The sequence below is a fragment of the Trichogramma pretiosum genome, unplaced genomic scaffold, assembly GCF_000599845.2.
Source record: "Trichogramma pretiosum strain Unisexual culture from Peru unplaced genomic scaffold, Tpre_2.0 scaffold21, whole genome shotgun sequence".
Classification (NCBI taxonomy): Eukaryota; Metazoa; Arthropoda; class Insecta; order Hymenoptera; family Trichogrammatidae; genus Trichogramma; species Trichogramma pretiosum.
The window spans coordinates 1,547,028-1,563,648 of NW_019640940.1; the positions used below are offsets into that span (position 1 = coordinate 1,547,028).

General features: G+C 41.6%; 4 protein-coding genes across 5 annotated transcripts; 1 reads left to right on the forward strand and 3 right to left on the reverse strand.

The window, feature by feature from the left end:
• Positions 1-34: 34 nt before the first annotated feature.
• LOC106659887 (guanine deaminase) lies at positions 35-4,383 on the reverse strand. 2 transcript variants are annotated; one of them, XM_014382628.2, is made up of 9 exons: positions 3,960-4,383; positions 1,809-1,927; positions 1,487-1,729; positions 1,206-1,424; positions 1,025-1,132; positions 847-954; positions 606-771; positions 387-533; positions 35-313 (listed from the first exon to the last, which is right to left on the reverse strand). In XM_014382628.2, exons 2-9 carry the CDS (start codon positions 1,905-1,907, stop codon positions 114-116), a joined length of 1,290 nt encoding a protein of 429 aa, XP_014238114.1. In that variant the 5' UTR covers positions 1,908-1,927; positions 3,960-4,383; the 3' UTR covers positions 35-113. The 2 variants fall into 2 exon arrangements, with proteins under 2 accessions (XP_014238114.1, XP_014238115.1); XM_014382629.2 differs by lacking the exon at positions 3,960-4,383 and adding an exon at positions 2,019-2,209.
• Positions 4,384-5,405: 1,022 nt separating this feature from the next.
• Positions 5,406-9,128, forward strand: LOC106659751 (dynein-1-beta heavy chain, flagellar inner arm I1 complex). The gene is made up of 8 exons (XM_023457844.1): positions 5,406-5,553; positions 6,371-6,447; positions 6,840-7,197; positions 7,283-7,603; positions 7,685-7,967; positions 8,036-8,198; positions 8,304-8,440; positions 8,524-9,128. The coding sequence occupies exons 1-8, from the start codon at positions 5,406-5,408 to the stop codon at positions 9,095-9,097; spliced, it is 2,061 nt and encodes a 686-aa protein (XP_023313612.1). The 3' UTR covers positions 9,098-9,128.
• Positions 9,129-9,685: 557 nt separating this feature from the next.
• Positions 9,686-11,570, reverse strand: LOC106659820 (40S ribosomal protein SA-like). Its single transcript, XM_014382529.2, has 3 exons — positions 11,487-11,570; positions 10,505-10,869; positions 9,686-10,315 (listed from the first exon to the last, which is right to left on the reverse strand). The coding sequence occupies exons 2-3, from the start codon at positions 10,841-10,843 to the stop codon at positions 9,749-9,751; spliced, it is 906 nt and encodes a 301-aa protein (XP_014238015.1). The 5' UTR covers positions 10,844-10,869; positions 11,487-11,570; the 3' UTR covers positions 9,686-9,748.
• Positions 11,571-12,041: 471 nt separating this feature from the next.
• Positions 12,042-16,068, reverse strand: LOC106659817 (post-GPI attachment to proteins factor 6-like). The gene is made up of 13 exons (XM_014382525.2): positions 15,748-16,068; positions 15,419-15,574; positions 15,146-15,329; positions 14,840-15,056; positions 14,642-14,769; positions 14,297-14,580; positions 14,011-14,222; positions 13,804-13,932; positions 13,520-13,734; positions 13,060-13,450; positions 12,792-12,986; positions 12,575-12,715; positions 12,042-12,505 (listed from the first exon to the last, which is right to left on the reverse strand). Exons 2-13 carry the CDS (start codon positions 15,522-15,524, stop codon positions 12,314-12,316), a joined length of 2,394 nt encoding a protein of 797 aa, XP_014238011.1. The 5' UTR covers positions 15,525-15,574; positions 15,748-16,068; the 3' UTR covers positions 12,042-12,313.
• Between the last annotated feature and the right edge of the window lie 553 nt (positions 16,069-16,621).

The following is a 16,621-nucleotide window of genomic DNA, read 5'->3' on the forward strand; positions in this document are numbered from 1 at the left end:
GTTTAATTTAAACATTTTTACAAATAAAATTACTTTTAAAATAGAAGTACATGAAAATATATTAGTTCTATAGTATGCACCTGTCATGTTTTTTTACAAAAATTAAAATATTTTTACACAACACGCTGCCCTGATACATAAACTTCCATAATATTGCGATCATCTCCAGAATATATCAGTCGCTGCAATTTTTCTTGAAGAGTATAACTCTGCAAATTATCTAATACGCTGTTTGGTGAATCTAAATCAATAACTAAAGCATCAAACTCTTTCCCAACTTCAAAATTACCAACTTTATCACTCAATGCCAAAGCTGAAAATGTGAGAACATTATTTAAATGAGGTTTTATTAAATGGAATAAGTCTTATAAAAAATTAATTTTTACCTTCAGCTCCTCCGAGAGTAGCTAAACAAAATACATCTTCATAAGTTAGAGGTTTGTATGAATCATGAATAAATGACAAATGTGCTGAAACTTGTAAAGCAGCTCTCATAACATCTAGAATGGATGGGAAATTACCCCCAGAAACATCTTAAAAGGAAATGAAAAATAGATCAGTAATCATTCAATATTTGAAACAATTTTTTAAAATATTTTTAGTACCAGTTCCTAGTCCAACTTTTACATTAGCAGCTTGCAATCTACGCACATCACAAAGGCCACTTTTTAAACATGTGTTAGAGGCAGGACAATGGATAACAGCAGTTTTTTGTTTGCTTATAACTTCAAGTTCACTGTCTGTTAAATATACTCCATGAGCTAATACTGTCTGAAAGTAAAGTTTACAATATCGATGATTGAATTAAAATAAAGATAAAAAAAATTATTTAATTTAAACTCTTACTTTATCAGTTAGTAAACCAGCTACATCATAAACATCTGCATAATGTTTGTGTTCATTATAAGCTTCTCTTACGGCTAATACTTCATCTTTGTTTTCAGATATATGGGTCTGTAATAAATGAATATTGCAATTAATCAAAATAAAAATCATAAAGGTTTTATTGGCATTACAAATTTACCTGAATGTGAATATTTTTCTTTTTAGCAAGATCTCCCAATAGTTTCATCAATTTCATATCACAACTCAAAGCAAACCTAGGTGTTATTACTGGTTGAATTAATGGGCTCTGGAAATGAATCAAGTTGTTAAAAACTTTCAGAAATCAACAATATTTCTGCACTTGCTGTCAAGTTTCTTACATTTAGTTTTTGAACTTTATTAATAAAAGCCTCAGTCACACTCATGGAATTTTCACAGCTCTCGCTGTAACCATTGCATTTACTCGAATTCATGTTAACTTTACCAACTAATGCTCGCTGGCCATGTTCAATTGCTTTTTTAGCTAAAATGAGGGATGCCTCTTCATGAATCGAAGCATAGTAGCAGGCTGTTGTAGTACCCATTTTCAATGTTCTCCTCTATAATAATAATAATTTAGCATTGCATCTTTATTTCTATCAGTTAGTTAACTGAAACCTACCACAACAGCATCAAAGACTTTTTCTGCAAACTTTGCATCAGAATATTTCTTTTCCAAAGGAAATGTGTAAGCATCAAGCCAATCGAGAAGGCACTTATCGTAACCAATGCCAAGATTTGGAAATTGCACAGCGTGTATGTGTCCGTCTATGAGACCTGGAATGAGAAATTCTCCATTCTTCAAGTATCTCGTGGTTTCTTTGTTGAGATTATTCTCGCCTGGATTGACGGTGAACCTTTCGATCTAAAACCAAGAGAGATTCGATAAAAGTCGTACTTGTGAATTCAAAACGAGCAATAACATAAATCCATTATTATCCAACCTTTCCATCCTTCAAATCTATCCGGACGTTATCGTGAATGACAAGCTTCCTGTCACTCGTCGTATGAATCACTGGACCGACGATATGCTCGATCTTCATTTTGGTAATATATCACTTATCTGGAATTATACACGAGTGAAAAATTAATAAGCAATAATTAATTTTCCCGAGCAAGCGAGCGCGCGGAGAACGTCGATCGATATAATTTACTTCGGGAATGAGTGTCAGTGACTCGGAGTCGTTGACCTTGTCCTTTATAATATTCGAAAACAGCACGACTCCGAATTGATCGATACCTCTGCGTATCATCATAATAAAAAACACGCTTCTGCTACGTTCGCACGCGAACGAAACACGTGAGAATTTCATAGGGCCAAAATGGTTGGCCAACACCGCCACCTGCTCACTTTTCCCACGTACTATTAATAGAAAGCCCGCGCGATAATTTTCGCGCGCTATTCAGACATCATGCGGAGGTGCAACAAAAGGAGTTTCCTCGTAACGCGCATAAATTGCACTCTCAATAACGATCGTTTAAATTTTTACGTAACACGCGCGCGCGCGTGCGATCGGCGCGGCTTAATTTATCGATCAGCGAGTACTTAACGATCGAAATCGCGGGAAATCATGGAAATTTTGCAAAGCCGCCGGGGGCGTGGAGGGGAACAAAATGGAATCATCGAAAACCGGTAAGTGCAGCACCGTGTGTGTCGCGTTTCGCAGCATATAAAAAGAGCATTCATCATTGGAGATGACCACGCGCGAATCGAACGAAATCCAACGAGGTGTATTATATATACACGATACGATATACCCACGAAATTATCGCCTTTCCCGCAGCGCAGTGCAGCGTCTCGCGTTGCGCCGGGCAGAAACATCGTACAAGATCGGCAGACATAATATATATATTATTCCAACAATTAGACTGCGCGCGAGCTCGCTTGTAACGCGTCGTAAGTAACTCGAGTATTATATGCATGAAAAAAAAAAAAAAAGAAAAATCCCCCGAGAGCCATTACTCATTGAACATTTTATCAACTGTGTATACGAACATTTATGAATTGTGTATGAACGGTACCGCGATCGCGCTTTGAAGGCGATACAGAAAATCGCCTCTGAACGTTATAACTAATAAATGTTTCTCCTCGACGATGATCGCTTTATATAAAATTTTTACATCTAACACGACTGCTGAGATCGACTACTTCTGCGAAGCTACACGAACGGCGGCGGCGGCTGCGAGCGCGATAAAGAGAAGCTTTTTTTTCTCTCTCTCTCTCTCTCTCTCTCTCTCTCTCTCTCTCCTGAAGCACGAAGCAACATCGAGCATTGGAAAAAAAAATGGAAAGAAAAAAATCCGCGATATAAAATATTAAAGATCTCGTAACTCAAGAAGTGAGTTATAATATCGCGATGTTACGAGCCGAGAGCGAGCACAAAGAGTTAATTTATCATGCAGCATTTTTGTTAACAACCGTTATAACGAGCGGCGGCGGCTGTGGCTGCTGCTGCTGCAGCGGATGGCCTGTCCCACTTGCAAGACATGCACGGTCGCGAGCGCGCGAGGCGCAGAGCTATAATAATGTTGCATACAAATATAAATATAACGCGGCGCGTCAATCAGTTTCCCTTTCGGACGATTTATCGCGCTCGCGATTCGCGCGAGAGAGAGAGAGAGAGAGCGACAGACGCGCGATTTTGAATGCAATCATTTGACATTTTGCCGCCGCGCGCGATCTGGCTAACTGATTCGAGGTCCTTGGGTGTGCGCGCGTACAAAATTACGCAACGACGCGTAACAATTTTTACGGATGGAATGTCCGCGATGCAGGATACTGGCAACAAAAAAAAATGAGATCGACGACCGGTAGAAAGGGAGAGACAAAAATGCAGAAAAATATGTTAATACCGAAATCCTTCGGTAGATTTCTCCTTCGAAATATAAGTGCCACTTTGCCGCTGAGCTCGCGCGCTGCATAAAAGCTCACGTCGAGCATAATTTTCTTTTCTTTTTTTTTTTTTACGACGCGGCTTCTTACGTTACAGGTTTAAGTATGAGTTTAGCAATAAAAATAATAATAGAAATTTTCCGATTCAAATTTCTTTTGTGACGCAATAAAGACTATTCTGATAACGACAAATGTTTCTTACCTCGGGTTACAAACGAAGAGCTGCTACGGAAGGCTCGCTCTGCCTTCGAAAGAGAGAAACCACCCCTGTGGTCCGAAAAAAAAGAAGAAGAATAGAAGTGAAAAAAAAAGGAAATGAACTTTGAAGTGAGTGCAAGAGAGAGAGAGAGAGAGAGGAGGTCAAGAGTCAGGATTTCGTCGGAGCGGCGGCGCGGCTCAGGAAGGTTCGACGCTTACTGATGATGCAAAACACTGGCTAACGAGCGGCAGGCTCTCTTCTACCACTTGTGGCAAGTATAACATATATATTATACCGAGCCAACTACGAATACTCCAATGGCGTATTGTGTGTTATACGTGTGCGTGTGCGCGTGTGCCGCAGTGTAATGTACCGATAGTGCGTGCCGTGCTCCGAACGTGTCCGTAATGGAAGTGTACACGACGCTGCATTCGTGCGTGTATATATATAGCCTCGAACTGCACAACGCGTATATGTATATACTCACATATAAATACACGAGACTCGATTGGTATATATGCCGTGCGGAAATTATACGCTTTTGCAAAGTATGCAACTCCGCGCCGACGATTTTTATGTGTGCTAATATAATATGCTACGCGCGGACTATTTATTCGAGCTATAGCTTCGCGTACGCGGCAAAACTGGTTCGCTTAGAAAAAACTCGTCGCCCCGTGATGCGTTACTGAATTTATGAAAAAAAAAAAAAAAAAAAAACATTTATATGCAATGTATCTCGCGGATACGCGAGTGATCGCTTTGTCGTGTCCCGTTACGCGCGCGCGCGCACTTTTCTTTCTTTCTTCTCTATCGCCCCTTGAAAATGTTATATGTATATATAGTTACCAGATACTAACGTAACGAGCCTTCGAAAAACAATGATCTTACCTCGGACCTTTTTTTTCGTTTTATGCGCGCGCGCGCTAGAGAAGAACCGCGCGGCTGATTCTTGCGTCAGATAATTTACGCCCCGAGATCTCTGCGCTGTGTGTATACAAGATTCGGATCGCGGATCGATCTCTCTCGCGAACGGTTTGTATTTCATTGTATATATACCGATCGAAATCGCTATTTTTTTTCCCATCTCGCGCGCCGCGCTTATCGTCGTCTACTTATCTCTCTCTCTCGCGCCTCCCTACCCCTTTTATCGTATCCCCGTATTATGTGCGAAATTTTCGACGAAGAGAGAAATTCGCGGATACTCGGCGGCGGCGGTGGCGGTGGCGTTGCCCATGGAATTGCGCGCGATATCGATTCAACGAACTATTATTGTATCGTATGTATCGCTGGCTGTTGTTTCGAGCGAGCTCGGCTTACGCGGAACGCGATAGCTCCGATTTCGGGCAATTTTCGTATATAGCTGAAAAAATCGCGCCGTACAGCGAAATCTGTATTCGTATTCAAAGAAAACTGTACAAACGCGAAAAGAGGGCACAGGAAAAAAAAACGATGAACGGAGAAACTAGAGCTACCAGCGCGGATAGGCAATCGGCCGGCAAGAGCAATCGTTTGAGATCGACGTCGGAAAAGTCGTCGACGGAGTTGCATCGGGATTATCTCGACATGGACACCGACGAGGAGGAATTCGGTCGTCAAGGTATTGCTACTGTGCTAAAAAGATAAAGAATTACTTTTGCATCCAAAAATAAAAAGACGAGAGATACGTATGTAATGCGACATCTCGTGCGCGACGTCGCCCGAAAGATCACGATTTCTTTTCTCGAACTCGGCTGATTCGTCGATACTCATCTGCTTCAATAACAAACACGCGAGACGATAAAAATCGCAAAAGCGATCCGCAATAAACGAGATCCTCGAGAGTCTCGTCTGCGCAGCACGTGCGCACACCTTTTTTCACAGGCGCGACGATTCTTACACACACACACGCACAGACACATTCGATTAATCTCCATTCAGCATCGGTACGAGATTCTCATTCTTTCGTATATTATATTAATTGCGGCTTAATCAATTTGCACTTCTGCCGTGCACATATTGAACGTAACAATATTGGGATTCGCTTGTAGATAAAATTTTTTTCGCCCACGCAACAAACATTACGAGACGCGTTCTCACAATAATAGATTTTTATTGTCACGTATACGGAGAGCGCGTAATTTTTTTTTCTCCGCTTCTTTTTCTGTTATTTCTCTCGGTTTACGCGATCAACCTTGCGGACGTTTATAGTGCGCTCATATACGCGCGTGTAACGAGCGAAGAAGAAAAAAAAAGGAATCCGATTATGTAAATCGTAACTTTGTCGTAATTATTGCGAGCGAGCTTGGAAAGTATGAATGTATAATTTAGTCGATACACTATACGCGTAGAAAATGATGTCGCGCGATTCGTCATAACTACCACCCTTGGACGGACAAAATTCTCAATGTTGTACATCGTACAATTTTTGCGAACAGAAACACCGGAAACGGAGAACGACGAGCCGATCGAGCCGGACAAACCCGTTTACACCTCCCAAGAAATCGATCAATTGGTAAGTGCATTCATTGTTTTCTCTTCTTTTATTTTCGTGTCATCGGAAAATTCGGTGAACGAATATAAAAAAAAAGGAGAAGAAATATTGCAGGCTTCGAACGCGCGGAGTTTAATAAACGCACACAACGACAATATTTATTAATCCTCGTTAATAAAGGCGCGCCTTCAGAATACGTCCATAGTTGCCTATGCAATATGTTTGTCAAACACAAAGTCTGCGCGAATGCATTTGAAAAAAAGAAAGAAAAAAATCAGTAGACGAAGGAAATTTTCGACATTCCGTTTGCTCTGCGATCAAAGCGGAATCGTACGAACGTCGCGCACAATTTACACGCGTAACGATCTCGGATCGATCGCGTTATAATCTTTCCGCTCTCTGCCACCGCACAGCTGAGCACGATCAAGGACCTGACCATCCTGCCGAAGCTGCGGCCCAGCGCCTGGAATGATCCGGACTGCCGCGAGATCGTGGAGAGGTACTTTCGCGATCCGGCCCACGAGCTGCTGACGATCTATCTGCGTCGGGGCGCGCTGCGCGCCCTCGTGGACGCGTATCCGCGCGAGCCCACCGACAGCGGCCTGTGCTACTTCGCGCGCCGCGAGCCCTGGCAGATCTTCCGGCCGGAGAGCTTCGTCGGCCAGGTGCAGTTCGGCTGCCTGACCGATCGCCGCCTCGACATGGCGATACTGAGGTTGACCGAGGCCACGTTCGCGCCGCTGGCTTTCAAGAGTCCCGCGTGGCCCGATGGTACAGTATACGCAATTCTATATATGCATAGTACGATATGATACGAAGTTATAGTATTGCCGATCGGTAACATCATTGAGTGCAGTGAAGCGAGACGAGATCTTCAGCAGGATCAACGACTTCCTCGAGACGGCCGTCGACGCGACTTATCGGCCGCTCGGCATACCCGTGCTCTATCAGTCCTGGGAGGCGGCGAACGCCCGCGAGGACTCGGTCGACGTGGTCGAGGCGCAGAAGCGGCCGGCGCTGCTGCTCCGACTGGACCGCGTGGCGCGCAACTGGATCAAGCGGGTGCGCGAGCAGCTCAAGCTCCAGCCGGTCAAGCTGCTGCAGCAGTCGTCGTCGTCGGCCGGCGAGGATCAGCTCTACGACGTCATCAACGAGTTCGAGTACTGGCACACCAGGTGTAAGTGCAGTATCGCTATATGATATAAGACGCGCGGGTCGAATCGATAATAATAATAATAATCATCGATGGATATTTCAGTCGAGAATCTGTCGTGCTTGCTGCGTCAGTTGCGCGGCGCCGGCGTGCGCAAGACGACGCGACTGCTGCGTCGCATACGCTCGACGTGCGTCGACGATCTGCGCTGCCTGAGACGGCGCTGCAGGCTCGCCCTGGCCGAGACCGAGGACAATCTGGCCTATCTCGACGCGCTGCTCAAGCACTGCACGACCCTCGACGATCCGGGCCGGCTGCTGGCCTCGCTCGCCACCATTCTCCACATCGTCCGTTTCGTCTGGACCGAGTCGTCGTACTATTCCGAAACGTGAGCTCGCGACTGATATATATGCGCGCTATTGTCGATGATTATTTTATTGATTCATCGATGCGCAGATCGAACGTCGAGCGGCTGCTGTGCTCCGTGAGCGTCTACGTGGTCAGGGTGTGCGTAAACAGCGTCGACGCCAAGCTCATCGTCGATCGGCCGCTGGACTCGGCCAAGTCGATCGAGGCTTGTCTGGCCTGCTGTCGGGATTACCGCGTCATTTACGACGACGTACGGTACTATACGTTACCTGTATAACCCTGGATTAAGGGCACACGTCAGAATCGATGAAAATCTCAAACGACTCTTTCTTTTTCTTCTTTCTTATGCAAGCAGATCATAAGCGGCTGCATCGAGAACGAGAGCAGAGAGTGGAAAGTCGACAAAGCAGTGGTGTTCAATTGCGTCGAGGCTTTCGAGCAACGATGCGAAGATCTCTTGGATATCTGTCAGACGATCGTCATTTACGGAAGGTATACGGAACCTACAAATCCTTCGATCGATTTATCCATCAAAGCTATTTGACCGTAATTAACATACTCGTATCGCGTCGCAGCCTGAACAAGATCAATCTGGGCGGCACGCGGGGACGCCGCCACGAGGCGCAGTACAATCACATACGCGACTACTTCATGCGCGTCGTCGAGGAGACGCGCCAGGCCTGCGCCAGCTGCGCCCTGGACGTGCGACGCACCGACTGGTTCCCCGTCGCGGTGAGCTTTCGCGCGCGAATCGCCGATCTCGAGAAGACCATGAGGACGCTGCTGCTCGGCCTGTTCGGCGACGACGGCGACGGGGACGACGTCGAGCCGGCCATCGAGACGCTCTACGCGCTCCAGAGATTTCGCGATCGCAAGACCTTTCGCTGCCTGCTGCACGACAAGTGGACCCAGGTCTGGGCGATGTTCGATCGAGAGATCGCGATGCCGCCAGTGGACGACGCGAGCTTGTACGACGAGATCCCCGCGGATCGGTTCAGACTGCCGCGCCAAGACGAGCTGAGAGATCCCGAGATCATCCGTCGAAATTATCTGAAGAGGCTGCACAGGATGATGATCGACACGTCGGACTGGCTCGGCGACTGCGACGCGCAGCACGAGGTTCTGGCGAAATATTCCGCGACGGTTTGAAGAACGAATCCGAGAGTGCGTCATTTGTACATTGCGTTATATTAATTTTCTTTTTCAGACACAATACTTAGAACCTTTCTTAAAGTCCACTTATATAAATTTAAGCTTCGTTAATCGATGTATTTATAATCAAATTTTTTACTTTTTTACTATCAATAAAAGATGCAAGAAAGCTCGAATGATTATTTTTTCCAAAGATGCAATTACAAAGTTATTCGGGGGCATCGATGATGAAGATAAAATAACGATCTTCACGATTTTTCAATGAGATAATCACCGCGTTTATCGTTACCATGAATGAGTCGAAGCGGCGAGTGTTGTTTGTTTAAAATATCAATCAAAGGGAAAAGTACAAATCCAGTGTTATGCTACAGTGAATATGGAGCACATTCCCAAAAGTACTTCTTTTTTTTAATTCTATGTCTTAGGGTACCAAAACAATTTACATAGAAAGGAATAACTGTGGACTTAAAATTTTTTTTCATTCAATATTATACTTTAATTGAATTATTTGATTTTGATCAAAATCTATCAAATTTAAACTATATATAAATACTGCTCATGTAAATGATGTAAAAATACAAGACGTGTTTTTTCAATTGTGAATTTTATATCATAAAATTGTTATATTACAACGTCTGTAATCATGATTTAACCCCAGTTGGGTTGGTTGCTTCCTCCCCAGGAAGGTGCGTTGGGGTCCATAGTTGCGCTGGCACCCCAGTTGATAGCTTGCGGGATATCATCAGCCCAGCTCTCGACAGCTGGTGCAGCGACGGATTCGTCAATTGCTGGTACAGCAACTGGTGCAACAACAGCAACATCGTCAGCACCCCAGTTCTCAGCGACAGCGGTGTCCATCATCGGTGGAGCGGTCAACTCTTTGACTGGTGCAGCGGCCAAGGCATCTTGTTCCTCCTTCTCAACCTCTTCTGGGTCTCTGTAGAAGTAGAGATCTACGACGACGTCCCATTTGCCCTCGCGTGGGATAGTTCCCTTCATTCTGAGGACTTCTCTGGTCAGGAACCACCACATCAGACCAATACTGAGTTTACCCTTGTTGTTGCATGGTATGGCAATGTCAACGAAACGGAGGGGTGAGTCAGTGTTGCAGAAAGCAATGACTGGGATGTTGACATAAGAAGACTCAGCAATGGCCTGGTGATCTACAGCTGGGTCGGTGACAATCAGAAGCCGTGGCTCACGGAAATTGGCAGTCTGAAAATGTCAATTATTATTTAGTAATCGAATCAAACACAGATGAAATGATGCTTACATGAAGTATGTATTTCAGAAAAGATTAAGCCATTACATACTAACATGTTTATGTTCTAGTGTAAAGTTGTATCATCATATTCTATATTTTTTTCTCATTAATTTTTAAGTAAACAATAGAAATAGTCGTACCTGGGCCTGATTGGTGAACGCACCGGGGGTGAAGCGTCCGGCAATTGCGGTAGCACCGGTGTGGGCAGCGAATTTCAATACGGCGCGCTGACCGTATGGGCGACCGCTGATGACATACACCTCCGATGGGTGTTCAATAGCGGCGATGGCGCGGGCAGCCAGGAGAAGTTTCTCCCAGGTGCAGCGCGAGTTAATTATATTTATGCCGTCGTCACGACGTCGATAAACATATGGCCTCATCTGGTAGTTCATGTTTTCAGAACCTAGATGAGCGTTCGCGGAGAGGATTTTCATCATATCCTCCTCCTTCAAAGCAAGTACATCGATTCCTCCCGACATTGTTAGTTCTTTGTATTATGAAAACCCTGTGGATAAAATATTAATTTCACATTAGTTCGAATTCATGGATGATTTATCATACAGTCGCGCGCAAAGATTATGGAATACCGACTGAGTTAACACGTGGACACAATACATATAAGGGCATAAGCATAGAAATTTTTTCTTTTTTGGCATTTTTTTGTCTTGTAATTGGGATTCGTTTAAGTATCTCAAAAACTAGAATTTGAGGGAAATAATGCATGTTACAGAATCAAAATTACACAAACTTATTTTTCAATTAAGTTTCGAGGTTAACGTAGTTTAGCAAAAACACGACTTTTTTAATAATATTTATACATATATTGTAGAGTTTGTTTACGGATGAATGAAAATGCTATTGAAAACATTGAATCAAGGAACAAAAGAGGGTGTTGAATTGTTGTTAATTTATTTCAAGCCTCTAGCGTGCTTTGACCACGTGTAACCGTCTGCAACCTCGATTGCAGCGGTAAAGAACCGTGAAAAGGAACGTAATTTCACATGCCATTGCAATACGAATCGCAGATTTATTAACAACTGTTCAATAAGCTCGAGATTATATTTATTAACACATCTATGTATGATACGTACAAAAATGTAAAAAAAAAATTAAGCAACTCACGTTTTAATGCCACAAGAGAGGATGTTTCATTACGCCGTACGCAACTGGAAAGACTCGTAGCGTCGTATTGAAATAGCGGTGTAGCTGTAGGCAGGCTTGTTGAATGCAGCGATGGCGGCGCCTCCACTTTACACCGTCAATGTCGCGTCCGTGCACCGCTTGAACCGCGCGCGCGCGACAATTGAAATGAGCCTCGTGCACTTGTGCCTCGACTGCTCTTCAAGCAATAGCCATTGAGTTTTGTTCAGATCTACTCGAACGGCTCGAGCACGCGACCCTTAATACAGCTTGAATAGATAGATTGTTTGTTGTTGACAATTTTTTTTAGAAAACTTGAATTAAAACGCTTATTTTCATGGTATTTTTCTGATCAACACTGAACAAGCTATGGAGTCAACTGCAATCTTCAAGATATTTAATATCAAATACGTGCGTTGTAAAGAAAGAATTGTTTAGATAATTGTGATGAACATAAAAAATAATGACAAAATACTTTTCTAGACTATGAAAACAATTTCATATAGGATATGTGTTTGGCAAATCAAAATGCATTCATTTAACAGATAAGAGGGTCAAAAAATTATTATTTATACGTCATCTTTGCTTCTTCATACAATAGTACAAAAGTAATTGATTCTTTGGAGTGAACCGAGTCGATAAAATTATTTTGTTCTTATAAAAAATACTGTCGTCTGTCGTGAATACAATAACAATCTCGTTTGTCTAAAATATTTGGTAAACTCTTTAAAAAATAAATGCACGATTAAAATATTTAAATATGTGTACACATCAATTTCTATAGTCAATTATCTATTTTTTTTTTTCGTTCAATTGGCTGGCTCGACGAGATGCTCGTGTCGGTAGCTGGCGATGTCAATGTGAAAGACAGAACTGCTCGAGGATTCGCTGCACTCCATATCGTCTTCGCTTCTGCCATTGTGAATTTGATTTTCATTGTTTGCTGGCAACAGCAAAACCAACGAAGATGCTATAATCGCATGCCAGGCACTATGAACGTACTAAAAAATAAATTTATTGATATCGTTAAAAATTTCATTTCCCTTTTTTTAGTCAATTATTACTGTTACCTTGTAATTAGATTCTGTTTCGACTAGACAAAATAATAAAATTCCAATAGTGGCTAAAATTAGGCCAAAAGTTAGCTTCCATTTGTTCTTTGGCAACATGAATTGTTTAATCATAAAACACGAATGAACGTGAGACGTTAACTGCAAAAACGAAAAATATGAGATAGTATAGAATTCAAATACTTTTAAAAGTAACTATATGACAATAAAAATTTACCACAATAATCGATCCGATAACTAAAGGACATGAAACACTTAAAAGTCCTCCTTTATCTGATTGCACACCAATCGTTATAACAATAACTCCGAAAACATGAAAAAAGGCTAAATAATTTTTAGATAGATTAGCCATTGCTATCAAGGTAACCCAAAATGACAGAATACCGGAGAAAAAATCGCAGTACTGTAAAACCTGCAACAAATAAACATCTTTATAATATAACTTGTCTTAAAGAAAGTAAAATATTTGTAAACCATCAACTCACTTCATATTTTGCTATGCAATAAGAATAAAAATTTTGATCACAGGCATGATAAAAGGCCGAGAATAACATCGTACAAATATACACAAATCCTTCGGCATAAAATTTTCGTCTCAGAGCTATGTACACGGCCGGTATGAAAAATAAATTGCTCAATGTGAGCAGTAGTGTTTCTAGCAAGATGGCAAAGTCAGACATGGCATTCGTTGTGTCAGTACACGTCAAACCCTGTCGACCACCGTAACATTTGCAAGCGGTGTAATAAAGAAGTCCTTTATGAATCTCTTGACACTCGCCGTAGTCACCACATGATTTTTTACTTCTGTTCATGCAGGGCGTTAACTTAATTTTCAGCAGCACCATTATCTCTTCCATTTCACAGCGTACTTTGAAACTTGGGATAATAATTGTTACTTTAACATAAATTTTCCATTTAATTACTCAACAAACAAATGTATCTTACCCATTAACTAAACAACGTGCATGAAGTAAAATGTACCAAGTATCCGGTTTAGGATAAGGTATCAATAAACTTTTAAAATGGTTGGATTTATCGTTTGATAAATGAATTGTTGTATGCACATTATCACATTTATTCATTTCTTCAGGCTCCCTGACTCTTGGCACACGACCACGATTCAAACAAATTAAAACATCTACCCTTTGCTTCGTCATTACCTAATAAAAAAATAATATTAGAAATTTCATAGTGGAAATTGCCAATATATATTTTTGAGTTATAAATACTTTATCCATTTCAAGACTTGCAGCAATGCTTAATGTTCCTCCGATGTCAACCAATGGAAGAACATCAAATTGAGTGACAATTGGATGTCTGTCGCTGAGAGTTAACCATGATGTCAACCATTCTCTACTCTGTGATATTCAAGTTTTGTTAATTTTATAAACAAAGCAATGTTTTTAATAAGTAAGAAAACTTTAAAAACTTTTTACCTTAAATAAATAGTCACCAGAGAATATGCTGTTTTCTTTGATCCGAACCAACTGATATTGTGGTATGCAAGTTTCTCTGTTATCATTTAAAATACTAACTTTTCTGTCCTCTTTGTACTCGCTTCCATTGAATCCTTTAGAAAATTTACCTTTGACATTCTTGAATTGGTTTTGTCGAAAGGGAGACTCTTCCATTGTTTTTATTAAGCATTCTAAGAACAATCTTTAATTAAACGCACAGAACTTTTTAACAATTTGAAAATGTGCAGTTTTTTAATTTACATACCAGTTACTGTAACTTTTACATTGAATTTTATAGGATTGTTAGATACTATCATAAGGTAGTACCACTCATCTTGAAATGGAGATGAATCCTCAAAAGTATAAGTATCCACAGGTGTCAAAGTTACATGTGAATTTGCTTCTGAATGATTATTGTACGGCATGCTTTTACCTTTTACAGACACATTTTTAATGCAAGGACCTCGAATGTTTTTTGTCGTGTTCAAAGAAATACTGCAGCCCCATACATCAATTTGAAAACTCAAAGTGTTCATTGGAATGAATATTCTGTAAATTAAAATTTTTATAATTATTATTGATGAAAAGAAGAAAAATCTAAGATACTTACTTAAAATAAGAAATTGTTTCACTTGTTTTCAATTCTACTTGATAACCTAAAGGAATATTCTCTATAGTAACAGTTTCTGACCACAATGCTAGAGCAACAAGATTATAAGTACAATCAACTCCTAGGCCCTAAAATAATATTGGTTTTACATCTCTAATTTCATGCAATTTTAAAGAAGAGGTGATATATTTAAATTACTTTTTGATGTACATCTTTATCCCAATGAGATAAATAGGCACCAACGAACCAATCTCCAGGTTCTGGACTATATACAGGAACAATTTTTGCAATATTTATCAAGTGATGATCAGTGACCATGGATACCTGAATAGTATCATTATTATCAGTGTACATTTGAGGCAGATGCGAAGCATTATTTACAGATATAGCAGGATAGCTGCCTGACTTTAAATATCTGTAAAATAAGGGATTTATGAATTTTCCAATTTTGCCACTCAATACTTATTCTTATAGTTTGACTCTCGATATCATATCAATACTTACATATTAACAGTGCGCCTTGGACATTCATTTTCACTAAATGCAATAAATTGCCATGTAGCACGGACTACCTGCTTTGGCACATTGAAGTGTAACATTAGAACATCCTCATAACTTTTAAATGTATGTAGTGCACCGCTTTGACTAGCTTGTTGTATAATGCAGGCTCCATTATCGATGTGGATAGCTGTGAGACACAATATAGTCATCGTTAATAAATCATACGTGCAATCATAGATATTGACAGAAAAAAAATCGTTCCAAGGCCGTACTTACCAGTGATGAAAATGAAGATAAAAAGTCGAGACACGTAGTCGCAGTACCATCGACATAGTTGTGATTTTTTTAGACCGATTGTTTTCGTCTTTTCAGTCTTGAACATTGAAAATGCGATCTACGATGATCGTAATGCTGCCCGCTGCAACGCTGTATCTGTCAAACAAGGGCACTCTCGTTACACTCGACGCGCAAAAAGAAAATAGAGAGAGAAAAGAAAGGAGTGAAAAAAAAAGAAACAAGAACGAGTTCGTCGATGTACTACATCGACAAAGTCGCGCAGTGAGAGAGAGAGAGAGGCAATGAGCGTAATGAGATTTATTACTCACCTTTTTACGGCATAGGTAAAAACGAAGAATCGTGCCGTTGTCTAGTAATCTCATCAGCAGCAGCAGCACATCGGCTCATGGCCACTTGTCACAAACTATATTATATACACACACAGTACTCACGCACACACAATGCTCTGCACACTGCGCGTTAGGTCCGTGTGTGTGTGTGGTGCACACGTTAACTTATCTGCGCTGCATACATACAACGTCTATTACTTTATATGCGCGGAATATCTATAATCTCGCAGTACTGATCTCGGTGCAGCATAATGCAGAAGCAGATATATCCTGCGCCCCGCGCGCAGAGCAGAGCAGAGCTCCTCGTTGCTTGCGCGAGAATGGAACGATATCTCTCGTCCACACATGCGCGCGCGCTTGTGTTACTGTTGTGCATAGCACGTCGTGCACGTGTGGGCGGAGAGGTCGGTGACGTCGAGTCGCGGGACTCGGAGGGGTGCACACTCGCAGAAGACGAGGCCTACATAATATAATGCTCGGCGTCGAATTGTTTGGGCTGCTGCTCGCGCGAGCACGTGCACTTGTTTATGTACGTGTGTATATGTGTCTGCTACTACCGATAATCATCTGAAGCGAGTGGGAGGTTTGAACTTGACCAAAAAAAAAGCTCGCGAAAGCTTCGAATCTCGAGCACGCAAGATTTCGTCGATATATTATTTAATAGAAGAGATGGCGTATTTAATTTTATCATTGACGCCACGAGACGCGCGCCGCGAAGACAGTCGTCACTCGTGCGCGACCGAGCGATACAAACAAACAAACAAACAAACAAACAAACGAGAAAGACGCGCAATAAGAATGTGAATTATAGAGCTACTCGCTAGCTCAATGGTTAGCGTTCTGGTATCAGATA

Bases quoted from the DNA above. Each gene is read 5' to 3' on its own strand.
- LOC106659887 (XM_014382628.2), bottom strand. From the start codon at position 1,907: ATGAAGATCGAGCATATCGTCGGTCCAGTGATTCATACGACGAGTGAC. The intron at 772-846 runs GTAAGAGTTTAA...CTTTACTTTCAG, and splicing joins CTGGTTTACTAACTGATAAA to ACAGTATTAGCTCATGGAGT. The intron at 314-386 runs GTAAAAATTAAT...TCACATTTTCAG, and splicing joins TACTCTCGGAGGAGCTGAAG to CTTTGGCATTGAGTGATAAA.
- LOC106659751 (XM_023457844.1), top strand. From the start codon at position 5,406: ATGAACGGAGAAACTAGAGCTACCAGCGCGGATAGGCAATCGGCCGGC. The intron at 6,448-6,839 runs GTAAGTGCATTC...GCCACCGCACAG, and splicing joins CCCAAGAAATCGATCAATTG to CTGAGCACGATCAAGGACCT. The intron at 7,198-7,282 runs GTACAGTATACG...CATTGAGTGCAG, and splicing joins GAGTCCCGCGTGGCCCGATG to TGAAGCGAGACGAGATCTTC.
- LOC106659820 (XM_014382529.2), bottom strand. From the start codon at position 10,843: ATGTCGGGAGGAATCGATGTACTTGCTTTGAAGGAGGAGGATATGATG. The intron at 10,316-10,504 runs GTACGACTATTT...TGACATTTTCAG, and splicing joins CGTTCACCAATCAGGCCCAG to ACTGCCAATTTCCGTGAGCC.
- LOC106659817 (XM_014382525.2), bottom strand. From the start codon at position 15,524: ATGTTCAAGACTGAAAAGACGAAAACAATCGGTCTAAAAAAATCACAA. The intron at 14,770-14,839 runs GTAATTTAAATA...ATATTATTTTAG, and splicing joins ATAAAGATGTACATCAAAAA to GGCCTAGGAGTTGATTGTAC. The intron at 13,735-13,803 runs GTATTTATAACT...TTTTTTTATTAG, and splicing joins CAAGTCTTGAAATGGATAAA to GTAATGACGAAGCAAAGGGT.